This window comes from Osmerus mordax, chromosome 15 (assembly GCF_038355195.1).
Source record: "Osmerus mordax isolate fOsmMor3 chromosome 15, fOsmMor3.pri, whole genome shotgun sequence".
Classification (NCBI taxonomy): Eukaryota; Metazoa; Chordata; class Actinopteri; order Osmeriformes; family Osmeridae; genus Osmerus; species Osmerus mordax.
This window is the reverse complement of record NC_090064.1, coordinates 922,071-941,157: the sequence shown is the minus strand read 5'-3', so window position 1 is coordinate 941,157 and position 19,087 is coordinate 922,071. Positions and strand designations below refer to the sequence as shown.

General features: G+C 39.5%; 1 protein-coding gene across 1 annotated transcript in view; it reads left to right on the top strand.

Annotated features, from left to right (window-relative positions):
• Positions 1-16,396, top strand: part of cry-dash (cryptochrome DASH) — a 76,800-nt gene extending 60,404 nt beyond the window's left edge. Inside the window, exons 9-14 of the mRNA XM_067251526.1 lie at positions 14,312-14,391; positions 14,466-14,525; positions 14,714-14,871; positions 15,050-15,169; positions 15,628-15,804; positions 16,038-16,396. Coding sequence (XP_067107627.1) covers positions 14,312-14,391; positions 14,466-14,525; positions 14,714-14,871; positions 15,050-15,169; positions 15,628-15,804; positions 16,038-16,145 — 703 coding nt within the window. The 3' untranslated portion in view covers positions 16,146-16,396. The remainder of the gene's footprint in view (positions 1-14,311; positions 14,392-14,465; positions 14,526-14,713; positions 14,872-15,049; positions 15,170-15,627; positions 15,805-16,037) is intronic.
• Positions 16,397-19,087: the final 2,691 nt, after the last annotated feature.

Here is a 19,087-nt window from a genome sequence, read left to right as displayed (position 1 = left end):
TTTCCGTCACTTCAGAATCACGATCTAAAAGGTATAAAAGTGCTAAAACGTTCACCATAATTCATGAGTAGTGTACTTTCACAAACCCAATCATTAATTCTAGCTTAAAATGTGTAAAAATATGACTTACCGAAAGTGGCTGACTCCAACACGGCTATCACCCGATTCCAGTTGAAAACAACAATGGCCGCCGAAAAAGAATTTATATTCGTAACGGCGAGCTGCGATTAGAAGCGAAATGAAACGGGGGCTAAAAAACGAGGGTGGGGGCTTGGTCAGCACACAATTTCAAGAAAGCATGTGTGTGTCAAGGGAAGGCTGAGCCTGAGTGTGTGAGAATTTGGAGCACGCAGGGAGCAATTAGCCAAGCATGCATGTTTCAAATATTCACTAAAAATCGACTTTTCATCTTACAGTCAACTTTTTCTCAGATTTGTCTTCATATGAACTTGTGATTGGATCAGATTATCAGTTTTTTGCCGGCGGATGTGTAAAGCATTATTTTAGCGTTAGCGATAAATTCGATTTGCTTTATATCAATCATTTTTAGAGGTATGAAGTTGCCTTTGCACATGGTAACATGTTGTAGTGTCTTCCACGTGACATAACAAGTTTGGTGTTGATATCTCAAAGATTTGCTGAGATTTGACCAAACGTCCTGTTTGGTTGCTTTGTTGCAGATTTTGATTGGCTCTACCGGACAAACGGTTTTGAAAATCAGAAATCCCTACGATAATTTTTGTGAGGCTCAGTCCGGAGATCATCTATGGCAATTTTGAAGAAAATTCGACCAAAAATGTAGGAGAAGTAGCGAAAAAACGCGTTTCCTTAATCTTTATTGTGCAGAAAAATCCAATATGGCGGCCGTTATAGCTTCTAGAGGCTTTTTTGTTCCTCATGAGAAATAAGGCATATGTAATGAATTTCAGAATTTTGGGACTTATGGCCTGCAAATGGCATCAATTTGAAAATTGACATATTGGGGCGTGGCCTGTAGCGCCACCTATTGTCTCACATGGCCCATGTTTGGTATGGTAGTTACTAATGGTCTGCAGTTTCAACATGCCAAATTTCACAACTTTTTACGGTACTGGTCTAGGGGCTGCCATTGACTCCCATGGGTAAAAAATAATAATAAATATAACTGCAAGCAGCAATGGCGGATTCCTCCAAACATTGCAAACCACTGAAAAATGTATATTCTTTACAAATTGTCATTGTAAAATTCCATGCTGCAGACTTACCAATGGGATACCAAATCTGAAATGCAATACCATCAAGATCCACAAGGGCTTTTATTTCAAGCCAAGGAGTGAAGGGAGGGGGCTTGGTGAGCCTACCCATTCCAGAAAGCCTTGTATATTTGTGTATCAGGGCGTGGCCTGTAGCGTCACTTATGGGTGATATTGGGCCATTTGTGGTGTGGTAGTTATTTCTTGGTCTATACTATCAATGTTTCAGGATTTTGAGAACTTTTTACCATTGCATACAAAATCGGAAATGCAATACCACCAAGATCCACATGGGCCTTTGCTAAAGACCAAGCAATGAGTGGGGGCTTGGTCAGCCCACAATTGCCTGAAATGTTGTTTATGCGTCTCGCCAAGCCAGCGCGTGTGTCAAGGGAAAGGCTGAGTGTGTGAGAATGTGTAGCGCGCGCGCTGAGGAGCATGGGAGACATTTCATTGGAAATTTCGTCATCAATTAGCCAAGCATGCATGTTTCAAATATTCACCACAAATCGACTTTTCATGTTACAGTCAACTTTTCCTCAGATTTGTGTACTAAACATTCTCAAGAGTCTTTATGAACATGTGATTGAATCAGAGTTTTTTGACTGGCGGATGTGTAAAGCATTATTTTAGCGTTAGATAGAAATAAATTAGATTTCCTTTATTTCAATCATTTTTTAAGATATTAATTTGCCTTCTCACATGCGAACATGATGTAGTGTCTTTCACGTGACACACCAAGTTTGGTGGTGATATTTCAAAGATTTGCTGAGATTTGATCCAACTTCCTGTTTGGTTGCTTTGTTGACGATTTTGATTGGCTGTACCGGACAAACGGTTTTGAAATTCAAAAATCTGTTGAAGAATTCAGTGAGGGTTGCTCTGACGATGATACCTGCCAATTCTGGGGAAGATTGGAAAAAAAATTGTAGGAGAAGTAGCAAAAAAACGTGTTTCCTAAATCTTTATTGTACAAAAAGATCCAATATGGCGGCCGTTATAGGTTATTGAGGCTTTTTTGTTCCTCATGAGAAATAAGGCATATCTAATGAATTTCAGAATTTTGGGACTAATGGGATGCGAATGGCATCACTTTGTAAATGGAAAATTGGGGCTTGGCCGTAGCGCCACCTATGGATAATGGTGCGTCATTTGTGGTGTGGTAGTTACTCCTGACCTATACTATCAATGTTTCAGGATTTTGAGAACTTTTTCTAAAATGCATTACCATCAAGATCCACAAGGGCCTTCACTTCAAGCCAAGGAATGAGTGGGGGCTTGGTCAGCCCACAATTGCCTGAAATGTTGTGTATGCGTCTCGCCAAGCCCGCGCGTGTGTCAAGGGAAAGGCTGAGTGTGTGAGAATGTGGAGCACGCGCGCGCTGAAGAGCAGGGGAGACATTTCATTGAAAATTTCGTTAGCAATTAGCCAAGCATGCATGTTTCAAATATTCACATAAAATCGACTTTTCATGTTACAGTCAACTTTTCCTCAGATTTGTGTACTAAACATTCTCAAGAGTCTTCATATGAACTTGTGATTGAATCAAAGTATTAGTTTTTTGACCGGCGGATGTGTAAAGCATTATTTTAGCGTTAGCGATAAATTCGATTTGCTTTATATCAATCATTTTTAGAGGTATGAAGTTGCCTTTGCACATGGTAACATGTTGTAGTGTCTTCCACGTGACATAACAAGTTTGGTGTTGATATCTCAAAGATTTGCTGAGATTTGACCAAACGTCCTGTTTGGTTGCTTTGTTGCAGATTTTGATTGGCTCTACCGGACAAACGGTTTTGAAAATCAGAAATCCCTACGATAATTTTTGTGAGGCTCAGTCCGGAGATCATCTATGGCAATTTTGAAGAAAATTCGACCAAAAATGTAGGAGAAGTAGCGAAAAAACGCGTTTCCTTAATCTTTATTGTGCAGAAAAATCCAATATGGCGGCCGTTATAGCTTCTAGAGGCTTTTTTGTTCCTCATGAGAAATAAGGCATATGTAATGAATTTCAGAATTTTGGGACTTATGGCCTGCAAATGGCATCAATTTGAAAATTGACATATTGGGGCGTGGCCTGTAGCGCCACCTATTGTCTCACATGGCCCATGTTTGGTATGGTAGTTACTAATGGTCTGCAGTTTCAACATGCCAAATTTCACAACTTTTTACGGTACTGGTCTAGGGGCTGCCATTGACTCCCATGGGTAAAAAATAATAATAAATATAACTGCAAGCAGCAATGGCGGATTCCTCCAAACATTGCAAACCACTGAAAAATGTATATTCTTTACAAATTGTCATTGTAAAATTCCATGCTGCAGACTTACCAATGGGATACCAAATCTGAAATGCAATACCATCAAGATCCACAAGGGCTTTTATTTCAAGCCAAGGAGTGAAGGGAGGGGGCTTGGTGAGCCTACCCATTCCAGAAAGCCTTGTATATTTGTGTATCAGGGCGTGGCCTGTAGCGTCACTTATGGGTGATATTGGGCCATTTGTGGTGTGGTAGTTATTTCTTGGTCTATACTATCAATGTTTCAGGATTTTGAGAACTTTTTACCATTGCATACAAAATCGGAAATGCAATACCACCAAGATCCACATGGGCCTTTGCTAAAGACCAAGCAATGAGTGGGGGCTTGGTCAGCCCACAATTGCCTGAAATGTTGTTTATGCGTCTCGCCAAGCCAGCGCGTGTGTCAAGGGAAAGGCTGAGTGTGTGAGAATGTGTAGCGCGCGCGCTGAGGAGCATGGGAGACATTTCATTGGAAATTTCGTCATCAATTAGCCAAGCATGCATGTTTCAAATATTCACCACAAATCGACTTTTCATGTTACAGTCAACTTTTCCTCAGATTTGTGTACTAAACATTCTCAAGAGTCTTTATGAACATGTGATTGAATCAGAGTTTTTTGACTGGCGGATGTGTAAAGCATTATTTTAGCGTTAGATAGAAATAAATTAGATTTCCTTTATTTCAATCATTTTTTAAGATATTAATTTGCCTTCTCACATGCGAACATGATGTAGTGTCTTTCACGTGACACACCAAGTTTGGTGGTGATATTTCAAAGATTTGCTGAGATTTGATCCAACTTCCTGTTTGGTTGCTTTGTTGACGATTTTGATTGGCTGTACCGGACAAACGGTTTTGAAATTCAAAAATCTGTTGAAGAATTCAGTGAGGGTTGCTCTGACGATGATACCTGCCAATTCTGGGGAAGATTGGAAAAAAAATTGTAGGAGAAGTAGCAAAAAAACGTGTTTCCTAAATCTTTATTGTACAAAAAGATCCAATATGGCGGCCGTTATAGGTTATTGAGGCTTTTTTGTTCCTCATGAGAAATAAGGCATATCTAATGAATTTCAGAATTTTGGGACTAATGGGATGCGAATGGCATCACTTTGTAAATGGAAAATTGGGGCTTGGCCGTAGCGCCACCTATGGATAATGGTGCGTCATTTGTGGTGTGGTAGTTACTCCTGACCTATACTATCAATGTTTCAGGATTTTGAGAACTTTTTCTAAAATGCATTACCATCAAGATCCACAAGGGCCTTCACTTCAAGCCAAGGAATGAGTGGGGGCTTGGTCAGCCCACAATTGCCTGAAATGTTGTGTATGCGTCTCGCCAAGCCCGCGCGTGTGTCAAGGGAAAGGCTGAGTGTGTGAGAATGTGGAGCACGCGCGCGCTGAAGAGCAGGGGAGACATTTCATTGAAAATTTCGTTAGCAATTAGCCAAGCATGCATGTTTCAAATATTCACATAAAATCGACTTTTCATGTTACAGTCAACTTTTCCTCAGATTTGTGTACTAAACATTCTCAAGAGTCTTCATATGAACTTGTGATTGAATCAAAGTATTAGTTTTTTGACCGGCGGATGTGTAAAGCATTATTTTAGCGTTAGCGATAAATTCGATTTGCTTTATATCAATCATTTTTTGAGATATGAAGTTGCCTTTGCACATGGTAACATGATGTAGTGTCGTCCACCGATATACCAAGTTTAGTGTTGATATCTCAAAGATTTGCTGAGATTTGACCCAAGTTCCTGTTTGGTTACTTTTTTGCTGATTTTGATTGGCTGTGCCGGACAAACGGTTTAGAAAATCAAAACGCCATGGGATAACTTTTGTGAGGCTTGGTCTGAAGATCATCTCTGGTCATTTTGAAGAAGATATGACAAAAATTGTAGGAGGAGTAGGCTTTCAAAGGTTTTTGATACAACCGGAAATAGCGGAAAATCTATATAACCAGAAATTGACGTCATAGGGTGCGTTGAACTCGTCTTTATCCAGGGAATCCAATGGTACCTCATTTTTGAAAATCAGTCATACGGTTCAAAAGTTGCGTGTGTAAACACAAGTCCAACTTTGACCCATTGGTGGCGCTAGAGTGGTCTGATGGGATACATGAAACTTGGTGTAGGTATAGAAGGAACTGTCCTTAATGAGTGTGCCAAATTTAACAAAAAGTTATCCAAGGGTTCTAGGGGCTGCCATTGACTCCCATGGAACTAGAATAATAATAATAATAAAACTAACAATAACAATAGGTTTCCTCCTTACGGAGGAATCCTAATAATAAAACTAACAATAACAATAGGTTTCCTCCTTACGGAGGAATCCTAATAATAATAATAAAACTAACAATAACAATAGGTTTCCTCCTTACGGAGGAATCCTAATAAAACTAACAATAACAATAGGTTTCCTCCTTACGGAGGAATCCTAAATATAGCTGCAGGCAGCAATGGCGGGTTCCTCCTCAGCATTGCAAACCATTACAAAATTGACATGACACAGACATGTATTTCATACATGTACACAACATTTCAAGACAATTGGATCAATGGCTGATTTGAAGTAATTTTTTGAAATTCTTCACAAATTGTCACTGTAGAGAAATATCCATGCTGCCGACATTATGGTTTCTTGAGACTTCTTTGTTCCCCATTGGCAATATGGGAGTCAGGTGGCTGAGCGGTTAGGGAAGCGGGCTTGTAATCAGAAGGTTGCCAGTTCGATTCCCGGCCGTGCCAGATGACGTTATGTCCTTGGGCAAGGCACTTCACCCTACTTGCCTCGGGGAGAATGTCCCTGTACTTACTGTAAGTCGCTCTGGATAAGAGCGTCTGCTAAATGACTAAATGTAAATGTAAATATGGCATGCTTACCAACTTTTAGACATTTTGGACTGACAGGGTTAAAATGAAATTGAAAGTGACAACTTTGAAGCGTGTTCTGTCAGGCCACCTGTGCTCTGGTCAGGCCCATCATGCAGAGATCCATTCTTTAAAAGCTTTGATTACAACAATAACTTTATGAAAGTCAGAATACACTTTAGTAAAGGACGTGTGTAGTTTATGTACTACTACTGCTTGCTCTGCCCACACACTTTCCCCATCCATGCCGTTTCCCTCTTTCCCAGTGCAGGTGGTGCGGTGGCCGCATGAGGTTTAGGTGTAGTCCAAAAGTTGCCTCCCACAATCAAAACATATTAACCGCAACATTGTTTTCAAATTTTCTCAAAGATGGCTTGAAAACCACAGATATTGACTCTCTTCTTGAGTAGATCTCTTTCCAGAATCTCAGTCAATCCAGAATCAAGATTAGCCTCATAGGCAATTGGTCTGGTCTAGGGCACAGCCCACGTTCAGCTCCTTGCAAGTATAGCCTGTGATAGTAAAATGGCCGACTCTCTGTTCCCATTAAACTACACAGCATGCACACTCAAGGTGACCAACAAGATTATATTAACTAACAAACAATAACATTACAAACATCTAACTGAACGAACACAACAACTGAAATCCCTTGCGTAGCTGTTGTTTTTTTAAATGCCGCACTGCATGCTGGGTACCCAAGAGCGCTGACGCTGATTATCTAGCTGTGCTCCAACTGCGTGATATGACGAGATGCTAGTGGCGCGCTGAGGTCTCAGAGTCTCCTGCCCGAGTTCAAGTTCTGCCCGATTAGCAAGCTATTTTTACTAATGTTTTGTTAGCAATTGAATGGTAATGCAAGCTAGCTAAAAACAATGTTAGATAGCTTGGCTAAACTGGTTTTCATAGCAACAGAAATCAACAAATCAGATTAGTCGAACTTTATTCAGAAATGGGGGGATGGCGGGAACATTAAAGGTGTAGGTACAGTAAAAGTGAAATGGAACGCGTCTTTCTGCCTTGAAGCTGCGTGCGCATCAACAAGACCCCATCTATAGACAAGTTTACGCGCCAAATCCCAGGGGGCCGCCATAACTCTACACAAATGCATTTCATTTCCGCCGGAAGTGGTTTGCAAAGCGTCTGCCGGTGTAAACACAGCGATGTTGATGCTAGCTTGGGATCACGGTTCTACTACTTTGACATTTACTACGGGATAAGTTGCCAACGTCGTCGCCATACTTTTAAGTACATTTTAGAGTAGATTTATAGTTATAAAGCTTTTGCCAGTCCATCATTTTGTAGCTTTTAACGTGGAGAAAAGGCAATGTCAGAAGATGACTTTAGTCGGTGATTCATTAGAACATTTGTTGTGTAGCTCTTCAATCTCTCAGCAAAATGTAGGCTAATTATTTGGCTAAAGGATGCCACACGTATCAGACAGAAGTTGTTCTATAAATTCGTAGCCCGGCATTAAAAACATTTATAGTCGGTTGACTGATCACGTTGTTGTACCCAGTCAAAGGAATAAACACACAGGAACATCATGAACATTTAATGGTCTTGCCAGTTATCCTGGCAAAACATGTAGCATAATGTTCTTTATTTATTGCCAGGACACGGTCCAAGTAGCCTAGGTATACATAACATTGAAAGCTAATTCGTTTGGAATTTCTAGGCTATTGATGTTACATGTTGATGTTCAGCCTATTAACAACTTCAGAAGGACAAGACAGGCAGTACACTGTTATCCTTATTTAAGTGGCTTGTCACTGCCTGAAGTGCCTACTTATCTATCTATTCTTCCTATGAACCCGGTTATGACTGCTTTAAACAAGCACCGGTTGGCTACACACCTCATGCCGGGCTTTTACAGATGTGTGTATTGGCACTTTGAAAGGTTTGAATTATTATATCCACATATCAATGTATAATTATTAAATCCACTACAAAGGAACACCAACAAAATGTGAATAGCCTACAAACAATAACCATACTACTGTAGTATAACTGTAACAGGCTAGAGGCGATTCTAGGTTTTAAAACTGGTGGTCGTAGCACTCTATCTAACCACTCGTTCAGGTGCTTTCTCGAGTGTTTGCAACCAACTACCGCACACGTCGTTCCCGAACCACTTTTCTTCATGTTGTAAATTGTATATCCTCTTTGTCACTGCGATATCAGTGCTTTGTCGGCACAACGGAGCTAGCTAGCAAAACAAACCCAGCTCGCCAGAACGGAAGTGAATTGCATCGAAGGGAGGAGTTTAGGAAGTAGAGCGGAAACGGCTCATAAACTTGTCTATATGTAAAGATAACATCCAAGCTAACAATTTCGCCAAATCTGACTGCAGCTTTGTATACCATATGTACCGTGTTATGGTTGTTTGAGTTAAACAACTCGCTAAATGAATTAAATGTCTGTTAAATGTCAAATCCAACTATAAATGTATAAAAGAGAGAGTTCCAATCAAATCTGAATTTGTTTTAAACCTAGAGGTTTAAAAGGCTACCTTTGCCTAAACTGACATGCACCAACTCAGAGAACTGAGTTTCAACAGCCATTTACACATTTAGTCTCTATTTGTTACTCTACTCTTAAGGCATGTTTAACTTAATGTCTGCACCTCTCTGTCACCAACTGTCTCTGGAGTGGGGGGTGGGGGCTTCAAAGGGTGTCTACAGGTATAACAAGTTAAATGTAAGACCTTTTAATACCACTTCCAAATGAAATTAAAGACCAAACTTACGATGGAAATACAAATCAAAAGTGGAAATATACAGTCATCTTTCCAAGTAAACACTGATGTCTGTTCAATATGAACAGTATGGTAAAATGACAATAATCGGTTGAGTTTAAGAACATTGACTAAATGTGTGTAATGCGAAAGGATAACACAAAAATGTAATTGCTAAATTCCTAAATTCCTAAATTATACTTATTATTACACTAGGGTGGAAATGGTGGAGCAGAAACTAACAATTCCATGAATCCCATGGAAACAAAGGCAAATGTGTGAGATGTACTGATGTGGAGCACAAATGATCCAAGAAGCAGTACTTCTCTTGAGTGGTTTTTATTCAGATGAATAATCATTGGATTCAGGTCAAAAGTCTATCACTTGAACTAGTTTCATCACTTAAGACACAAAGTCAGCAGCTTGGCATACTGGCACATGGAAAGGATTAAACATTTAGACTTTCATCAAAGTAATGCTGGCTTGTCCTTTTTCATCCATGTCCTCAAAAAAGCAGGCTGCAGAGCTACTGTGTCTGTGGGGTGACTGTCTCTGGAGTGCTGGCAGGCAGGGGCAAGCAGGGCCTGCAGGCAGGCAGGCCTGCTGGATGAAGCTGTCCTGGGGTCAGGTCTGAAGAGAAGCTGTCCAGCTAGAGAGGGGTAGTCCAGCAAGGGGTCTGTGTGGATCTCACCATCCTCGAGTCTGTTGCATCCTCTGTTGAACTCTGTTGAGCAGGCCTCTGCATGACCCTCCAGACCTGTCAAAGTGAAGAAAGGGTCCATGTCAGTTGTGAAAAATTTCTTTTCCCATCTACACTTGATACAGACTTCAGTTTTGACTGTGAAATGCAGTGTCATTACTTGAACTTGAATCCAAATGGGTTGACCTCATGGAGACCCATGCAGTCACTCAACACACGGGTTCGATTCCAGGCTCTGGCAAGAGTATTTACCTCTAAACTGGTCAATATATACACATCTGACAAAAGACCAGCTCGACCTTTGCTTGTAAACAGTGATTCTGACTGTCAGAGACCTTTAAATAGCCGGACTTACCGAAATTGGCTAAACTAGCCTGGCTAACATAGGTCGCTTTCTCAGGGCATATGACGAATGAAACAGGCTCGCCTTGAAAAATCAGATATACTGACTATCTTTAGCAGGCCCTTGTCTACAAAAAGCAGTCCTCCCTGACGTTTTTGGAGTAGAATTGAGTGAAATACAAAATTGTTTACACACTGCCAGTGGGCGAGCCGAGCCTGACTCTGAGGCTAACGTCAAAACAATGTAAGCGCCTATGCGGTCTCCCTGCCGCATAGGCTTATTACAAAGACTTTCACGCCCCAAATCACAATTATGAGCCGACAGGTCTGTGGGGAATTGCTTTTTCTCCTAAAGGCTGCTCTCCTCGACCTTTTTGATGAACAATTCGCCGAGATGCAAAATGACTCACTAATTAAAAACAGAGAGGAAAAAAGCTAGAGCTACAGTAGCTACTTTTCGAGTTCGGTTTTCCGTCACTTCAGAATCATGATCTAAAAGGTATAAAAGTGCTAAACCTTCACCATAATTCAAGAGTAGTGTACTTTCACAAACCCAATCATTAATTCTAGCTTAAAATGTGTAAAAACAGGACTTACCGAAAGTGGCTGCCTCAAACACGGCTATCCCGGGACTCCAGTTGAAAACAACAATGGCCGCCGAAAAAGAATTTATATTCTTAACGGCGAGCTGCGATTGGAAGCGAAATGAAACAGGGGCTAAAAAACGAGGGTGGGGGCTTGGTCAGCACACAATTTCAAGAAAGCGTGTGTGTCAAGGGAAGGCTGAGTGTGTGAGAATTTGGAGCAGGCGAGGGGAGCAATTAGCCAAGCATGCATGTTTCAAATATTCACTAAAAATCGACTTTTCATCTTACAGTCAACTTTTTCTCAGATTTGTATACTAAACATTCTCAAGAGTCTTCATATGACCTTGTGATTGGATCAGAGTATAAGTTTTTGGCCGGCGGATGTGTAATGCATTATTTTAGCGTTAGTGATAAATTCGATTTGCTTTATATCAATCATTTTTAGAGGTATGAAGTTGCCTTTGCACATGGTAACATGTTGTAGTGTCTTCCACGTGACATACCAAGTTTGGTGTTGATATCTCAAAGATTTGCTTAGATTTGACCAAACGTCCTGTTTGGTTGCTTTGTTGCAGATTTTGATTGGCTCTACCGGACAAACGGTTTTGAAAATCAGAAATCCCTACGATAACTTTTGTGAGGCTCAGTCTGGAGATCATCTATGGCAATTTTGAAGAAAATTCGACCAAAAATGTAGGAGGACTAGGGAAAAAACGTGTTTCCTTAATCTTTATTGTACAGAAAGATCCAATATGGCGGCCGTTATAGCTTCCAGAGGCTTTTTTGTTCCTCATGAGAAATAAGGGATATGTAATGAATTTCAGAATTTTGGGACTTATGGCCTGCAAATGGCATCAATTTGAAAATTGACATATTGGGGCGTGGCCTGTAGCGCCACCTATTGTCTCACATGGCCCATGTTTGGTATGGTAGTTACTAATGGTCTGCAGTTTCAACATGCCAAATTTCACAACTTTTTACGGTACTGGTCTAGGGTCTGCCATTGACTCCCATGGGTAAAAAATAATAATAATAATAATACCACCAATAACAATAGGTTTCCTCCTACCGGAGGAACCCTAATAATAATAATAAAACTAACAATAACAATAGGTTTCCTCCTTACGGAGGAATCCTAATAATAATAATAATAATACTAACAATAACAATAGGTGCCTCGCAGCTTCGCTGCTTGGCCCCTAATAAAACTAACAATAACAATAGGTTTCCTCCTTACGGAGGAATCCTAATAATAATACTACCAATTACAATAGGTGCCTTGCAGCTTCGCTGCTTGGCCCCTAATAATAATAATAATACTACCAATTACAATAGGTGCCTTGCAGCTTCGCTGCTTGGCCCCTAATAAAACTAACAATAACAATAGGTTTCCTCCTTACGGAGTAATCCTAATAAAACTAACAATAACAATAGGTTTCCTCCTTACGGAGGAATCCTAAATAATAATAAAACTAACAATAACAATAGGTTTCCTCCTTACGGAGGAATCCTAATAATAATATATATGTGAGAGAACAAAGGTTGTGCCCTTGCCGAAGGCAAAGCACACCCAACTAGAGAGGGTACAATTTCTGGGGAAATTGTAGGGTGTGCTTGCTTGCGTCGGTTGCACAGGGGGGTCAGTTTAAAAAAAAAATGTTTACAATTGATATTTCTGTATATTTTATATAAAAATGCATACTTATTATCTATAAAGATTACATAGATTTAAAAGCATATTTTTTTTGCTGCTCATTTACAACTCAAAATACGAGTGAAGTGTAGAATGAAATAGATGTCTTCTCATTTCCCCTGCAAGAGGCAGCCTCATAGCTGAATCAAAACGAATACATTTGGCAGACTGGTGTAAAAATTGATCTAATCTCTATGATTTAAACGTCCTTTTAAGTTTTTCCCTTATATTATTATTATATTTTCAGGCATTTAGCCTACTCATATTGCATTTATTGCAATATTATAATATTATTAATAAAGAACCCCCTTTGAAGATTATTCTACGACGTTACCGGCAGTAGAAGATGGAATCGCGATTCAAACAGTACCATCTGCAACTGAAAATATGCCCCCAAAAATGTAATAAGCTTGACATTTATTTAGTGGAAAATCGCTTTCATAAAAAGCTCACTGGTAGCGATCATTGTTAGTAACAACGCAACGTGCGATATAGCCCTGTGTGGAGAAGCTGCCCCGGTAAATTGTACTACTTCAGTACAGTAGACTACTGCTGTGTTCGTCTTGGTAGCGATTGCGTTGGTTGAATTTGATTTAACGTTCCTTTGTACGGTAGCACATCCAATAACTGCAGAAGACGAACACTTTTTATCAATAATTTCTTCATTGAGAGTTGCTTCCTCGCCATGGCTGTCACGGTTTTCGGCAATAAGACTAATTTTCCGCGGTTAACATTAGCTACTCCACTTGAGGTGCTCAGTATATTTTAGTGAGCGTAGGCTACCATTTCTCTGCAACTTCCTGCTGCATCACAGAAATTAAATGGACTGTTGTTCCTAATTATTCTCTATCGACATTATCGATATCATTGAAAATTAATTAATGTTACGATATATTTATTGAGGGAAGTCATTACTTCGATAAATCGATAAAAAAATATATCGCCCAGCCCTACCAAGGAGACTAAATTTGTACAAACATTGTTCTTGTAGTATGCTTGTTTGTGGATTGCTATATCCATGCCTTAAGAAACTGACCAAGGAGGCTTTATAGTCCACTTTATATTGTCATTCTGTTAGCTAGCCAGCCACAACTAATTGTGGCTTATAACTTTCCAGCTATAACTACTGAAATAACCCATCCACTTTAAATATTGTGTTTATCTTAGTTAGCTAGCCAGTATTTCATCTGTATTATAGTCTTGGATTTTCTGTATCGCACTGACAAATAATATTATTCCTGTGCCTGTTTTTGGCTCGCTATATCCATATTGTTTTGGCTTGCAAAAGCTAGCTTAGTGCAGTCAACTCAGTGAACTCAACATGGCCTAGAGTTGAGAGCAAAGCAAGATAAACTGTCAGGGAATTATTTTTAGTAAATGTCGAAATGCTTATCCAAACAACGTCAATTACGGAACTGCATCCCATTGGATTATAAAAACGACACCTGCAAAATATAAACTTTGCCTGGTTCTCGAGATAATCGTTGGAAACCTGCTGCCCATTCTAAAAATCAACCCTCCTTTTGATAATATTGTAACTTTTTAAGACAAACAAATTTGATTAAATTGTATTAAGTATATTTCAACACTTCTCAATTAAACTTATTGTCCATAAATGTGGAAATTCACAGGATGGTTAAAACATACATCACCATACATTCAATAATAAATAACACAGCATGCACAGTACAGACATCAATGACAGACATGGTTCCATAATGGTGTTTCTGAATTGTGAATGATGAACGAATGAATGGTGTTTTTCAATAATGAATTAAATCATTCAAGCCACCTTTCACATGGTTATATGGAATGTTATCTAAATTACCAGTTTTTTAACACAGGGTGATCTTTGAACTGCTCTGGAGAGACTATTTCAAGTTTGTTGGAGCCAAATATGGATGCAGACTGTTTGATGTTAAAGGCAAGAAATCTTTCTTTCTTTTCTTCAAATGAATATGAATGTGTAATTTATAACATCATAATTTATATGTCCAGGCCTTCAAGAGAAGTCTGTTCCTTGGAAGAAGGACATGAAGTTGTTCAATGCATGGAAAGGTTGTAGCTTTCACGCAAATATTTGCTCATTATGATGTCAAAATTTAGACTCGACAAATAACTGAAAATAATGTTTTTATGACCAAGTATGTTAAAACATTTTACATTTATTGTGGATAGATGGTAAAGTAGTGTTACCACTCTAGTGTTTCTGTATGAATGAGAAATTGTGTTCTTTGACACCACAGAGGGCTGCACGGGTGTGCCTTTTGTGGATGCCAACATGAGGGAGCTTGCCATGACGGGGTTTATGTCCAATAGAGGACGCCAGAATGTAGCCAGCTTCCTCACTAAAGACCTGGGTCTGGACTGGAGGATGGGAGCTGAGTGGTTTGAATACCTCTTGGTAAGTGTCAGACTAGGGTCAAATACCTCAGTTAAAAGGAATCTTGGGGTGTATTTTATCCAGATGTAGTAAATATTATTTGTCTGTGTATGGTGTATTGTACAACCACCACAGTGGAGAGACAATGTAGTGGTCAAGATGAGGTTCTCTGACATACTTTTTGAATTGTGTTTTTCAGGTGGACCATGACGTGTGTAGCAACTATGGCAACTGGCTGTACAGTGCTGGGATAGGAAATGATCCACGAGAGAACAGGAAATTCAACATGATTAAACAAGGGCTTGATTATGACCCTTATGTACGTTTGGTGGTGTCCAGACATTACTCTGCAATGTATCTACCAATACAATACACATATTATACGACACATAAATTAAGCATGTCATACTGCAAGTATCAGTAAGGTATAACTGACAAGAAGAACACCATTCCTATTCCAGAGTATGGTGGTGGGATGACAAGGGGATGTTTCTTATCAGCTCGGACTGGGTATAGGATAAAAGGGAAATGTAGAGCAGGCTTTCTTGAGGAAAACAGTCCTTCCTCCCAATCATCTGATACACAGCTTAAGTGGAGAAAAAAAACTGTAAATGTCATCATAGCTCCAGACCAACATATTACAAATTTATGTTTAATTCTGGCCTTTTTCCATCCTAAATAGAGATCACATTGACAGTACAGCACTAAATTATTATATATTTCTTATAATTATACTTTCATCAAATAATAGCTAAAATAATGTGTCTGTATCCTTAGGGAGATTATGTAAGACTGTGGGTTCCAGAGCTTCAAGGTATCAAGAATGGAGACGTCCACACACTCTGGGTCCTCAGCAGTGACACCCTGTTAGCTGCACATGTGTCCCTCAACGAGACTTACCCACACCCCATTGTCATTGCACCAGAGTGGTGCAGGCATATCAGCAAAAAAATGGTAGGTGTTAAACGTTTCTTAGAGATTAAATGCTAGGTGTTAAAAGGTTTTCTAGAAAGAGAAAGTGATAAGCATGCCGTTTATACTGTGTAATGGTACCAGTTAATTAAGTTAATATAATTAATTAATTAATATTAATTGATTTTCAGCCTAATCAAATTTTTATCTTCATGTAGGTTTTATTTTGGTTTCAGGCTGTTTTTTGTTTGATTTCTTAATATTGTATTTTTTAGACTGAAGCAGGACCTTCGTCCAGAGGCAAAAGAGGGCCATCTCAAGCTCCTAAACAACATCGGAACAGGGGCATGGATTTCTATTTCCCCAAGAATAAGCCCTTGTGACAGAGCTCAATGCAAATAGTACTGGTTGAAAATAAGTTAAGGTTCCACTGAAACAATACAGCTTGTATGCACCTTCCTGCCAAAGCAAATTCCTTGTCTGTGCAAACCTTCATGGCAAATAAATCCCTTTCTGATTCTGATTCTTACTTTTGTTTTGTTTGAGGCACGTACAGTTATAGAAGACCTTTAGGTTCATGAGTGACACTTCTGACTATGTTGGTTGAAAAGTAAATAAACAAGTCTTATACTGATCAGAAGCTTGTCTTTGCCATTATACTGCAACACAAAGTGAACAAAATATATGTTATCATACAATAACAATCACTTTTATTTAATACCTTTGGTATTTAAAACCACCTGAGTGAAGCTCAGACAGTGGCCGCTAACATTCACTCCTACATAAAACACATGGGGAGGTGTAACAAAAAAGACGGAAGCTACGGGGCCGTCCCACAGGTAAGGGAGGCGGATCTAGTGCACTCATGATTAAAGCTGGGTTAGGCAAATTTTGCGAAGCTAGCTAATTTAGCTTTTGTTTGACACGATTCAAAACAAAATATCCCACCCCCTCCCTTCAAAGCCACTCAATACAAAACTACTAGTTTATTTAGCAAATATGACAAAAAGTGCTTCTCAAACACATTAGATACCCTGCCTTTAACTGCCAACCTTTCAGAGGGATAACCTATGTAAGGCTGGGTGTCAAACCTGCCCCCACCTCTCATATGCTAAAGTCTGGAGTTTCTGGACGGTCTCAACTTGATGGCCCTCACACCCCATTCAAGATTTTGTCTGATTGGTTGGTCTTGTGTATAAAGGGAATTGTAATGCATTGTTCTGTGGATTCTTCATCTCCTGAGACTTTCTCCTCAGTTCTCCCTTGTCCTACTGTCCTACTCCTTGCTCACCTCTTGCTTTCTCTCTGATTTACAATGACCATGGTAGAGTAGGTAAGATTTAAAGCTTTCATATTGTAACATGTTTGCCTTGTAATTGATTTCATTAATTTGCAATGTCATTAAATGCGTATTTCATTTAACCGTACTGACCATTCTTGCTCTGATTTAACCCATAGTCAAATAAGCTTAATTCTATTTGTATTGCCATTATTTGGTTCATGCTAATACACTGTTCAGTTTCCCATTTTCCTTTAAACCATGGGGGAATTCGTTTTGGTTGTTTGGCCAATATTTAACCCCCTACACCTAATAGAAGTGTGAAGAGGTTTTACTTACGATACATTCAGTTTACTATGGATGTCAGCCAATCACATTTTGAGGTTGGAACTACCAGTTGTAAGAGACCAGACTTTTCTATCCTGAAGGAAATTTGGAACATATAGTATCTATAGTATCAAATAACAGAGCATACAAACAGTGTATACAGGCTGTCACCCCCATACCACAATTAGTCCATGAGCCAAGACCCCGAAATTCAACCAGGGTATCATCTGGGTGGGCAAATTCTAGTTATTATTAGCCTATTTTATTTTTTTATTAGACACATCCAATAGTTCACAGTTTGCCACTGCAGACTGGTAGCTTAGTGGTATTTACTATGCCTATGTTTGAAACAAGAGGATCGCATATGGTGTATTTTTGGGGCTTGGTGACTACTCAGTGCCTAAATTTGTTGAATGTAATTTTTTCATTATATCCAGATCCTTAATAATAATGTATTAACTTTAGGAATATAATATGTGTGTCTCCAAATTTGATGATAATCGCAACATATCCATGCATCAAGTATTTTACTTTTCTGGCAAGAACAAAATTTGTTCAATCTATCTAGAATTTGAGGCATCTGTATGAGTCTGTGGCTCGATTATCCTCCGAAAGCCCTTCTTTTTTTTTACCAATATGACACCTGAACCTGTTGTCAATTAGTTTTTCATTTGGCAAATCACTTCACAGTATTATGAAGGGGGACATATTATGAAGGGGGACAACCACTCATGCTCCCTTTGTTTAGTAGCCTTCAGTTTAGTCCTATACCACAGGGATTTGATTCCCATTGCTTTACAAGACATCAATTGAGGACTTACTTGCTGGACAAAATTTCAATTTGCAATCAAAAAAAATTTCTGTCACTTTGAAACTAATTTTCATATCGCTATTACATTGCTGATACGGCCAGATGAGCAGTGTGACTGCATTGCTGGATCTGGTGACCTGATGACCCGGTGTTGAAGAAGTTACTCAATATAATAAACAACATTTTTAGGATGACTTAATACTCATAATTTGTAAAGTAGACTTGTTATGACATGTTAGTTTGTATCATAGACCTATTATTAAGTAGCCTAGACCAAGCATTAAAGATTGTTAAAGATGGCTTCCCATTTTTATTGTAAGCGCTCAGAGGCAACATGCTCACAAAACCGAGTTATGGTCAGCTAGCAAAACCGAGTTATGGTCAGCGCCATTAAACTACCAGTTTGTCCGGTCTTGCGCAGTAGAGTGGCTCTCCTTGCTGCAGTTAACTAGATATTCCCACCCATTACCTGCCTGTGAGAAGTAAATACCTACAATATATGCACAGACTGCCATCAACCAATCAATTGCACACTGCCCATGACACACCTGTATTCATCATATTGGTGTACATAATATGTGCGGCAGGAGTAATTCAGCATCAACATAAAATCATCAAAAATGTGTACAGTTATGGGGTAAACACAACCACGTTACTGGGATTAGCATCTGGCTGACTTGCCATTTAGGGCTTTGGTGGACGGGGACTCAAAAGCATGAGGTAAGAAGCTGGTCCTCAAGGAAGGGCATGGCTGGGGTCCAAAACAATTTTTGGGCCTGTCTGAGGATTACCAAACCAGGTGAAATTCCACACAGCAGGATGTTCTCTACTTTGGCATGGTACAAGACAGGGGCGTCGTTAGACCCTTTTTACTGGGGCACGTGCCCCAGTAAAAATCTGCTGTGCCC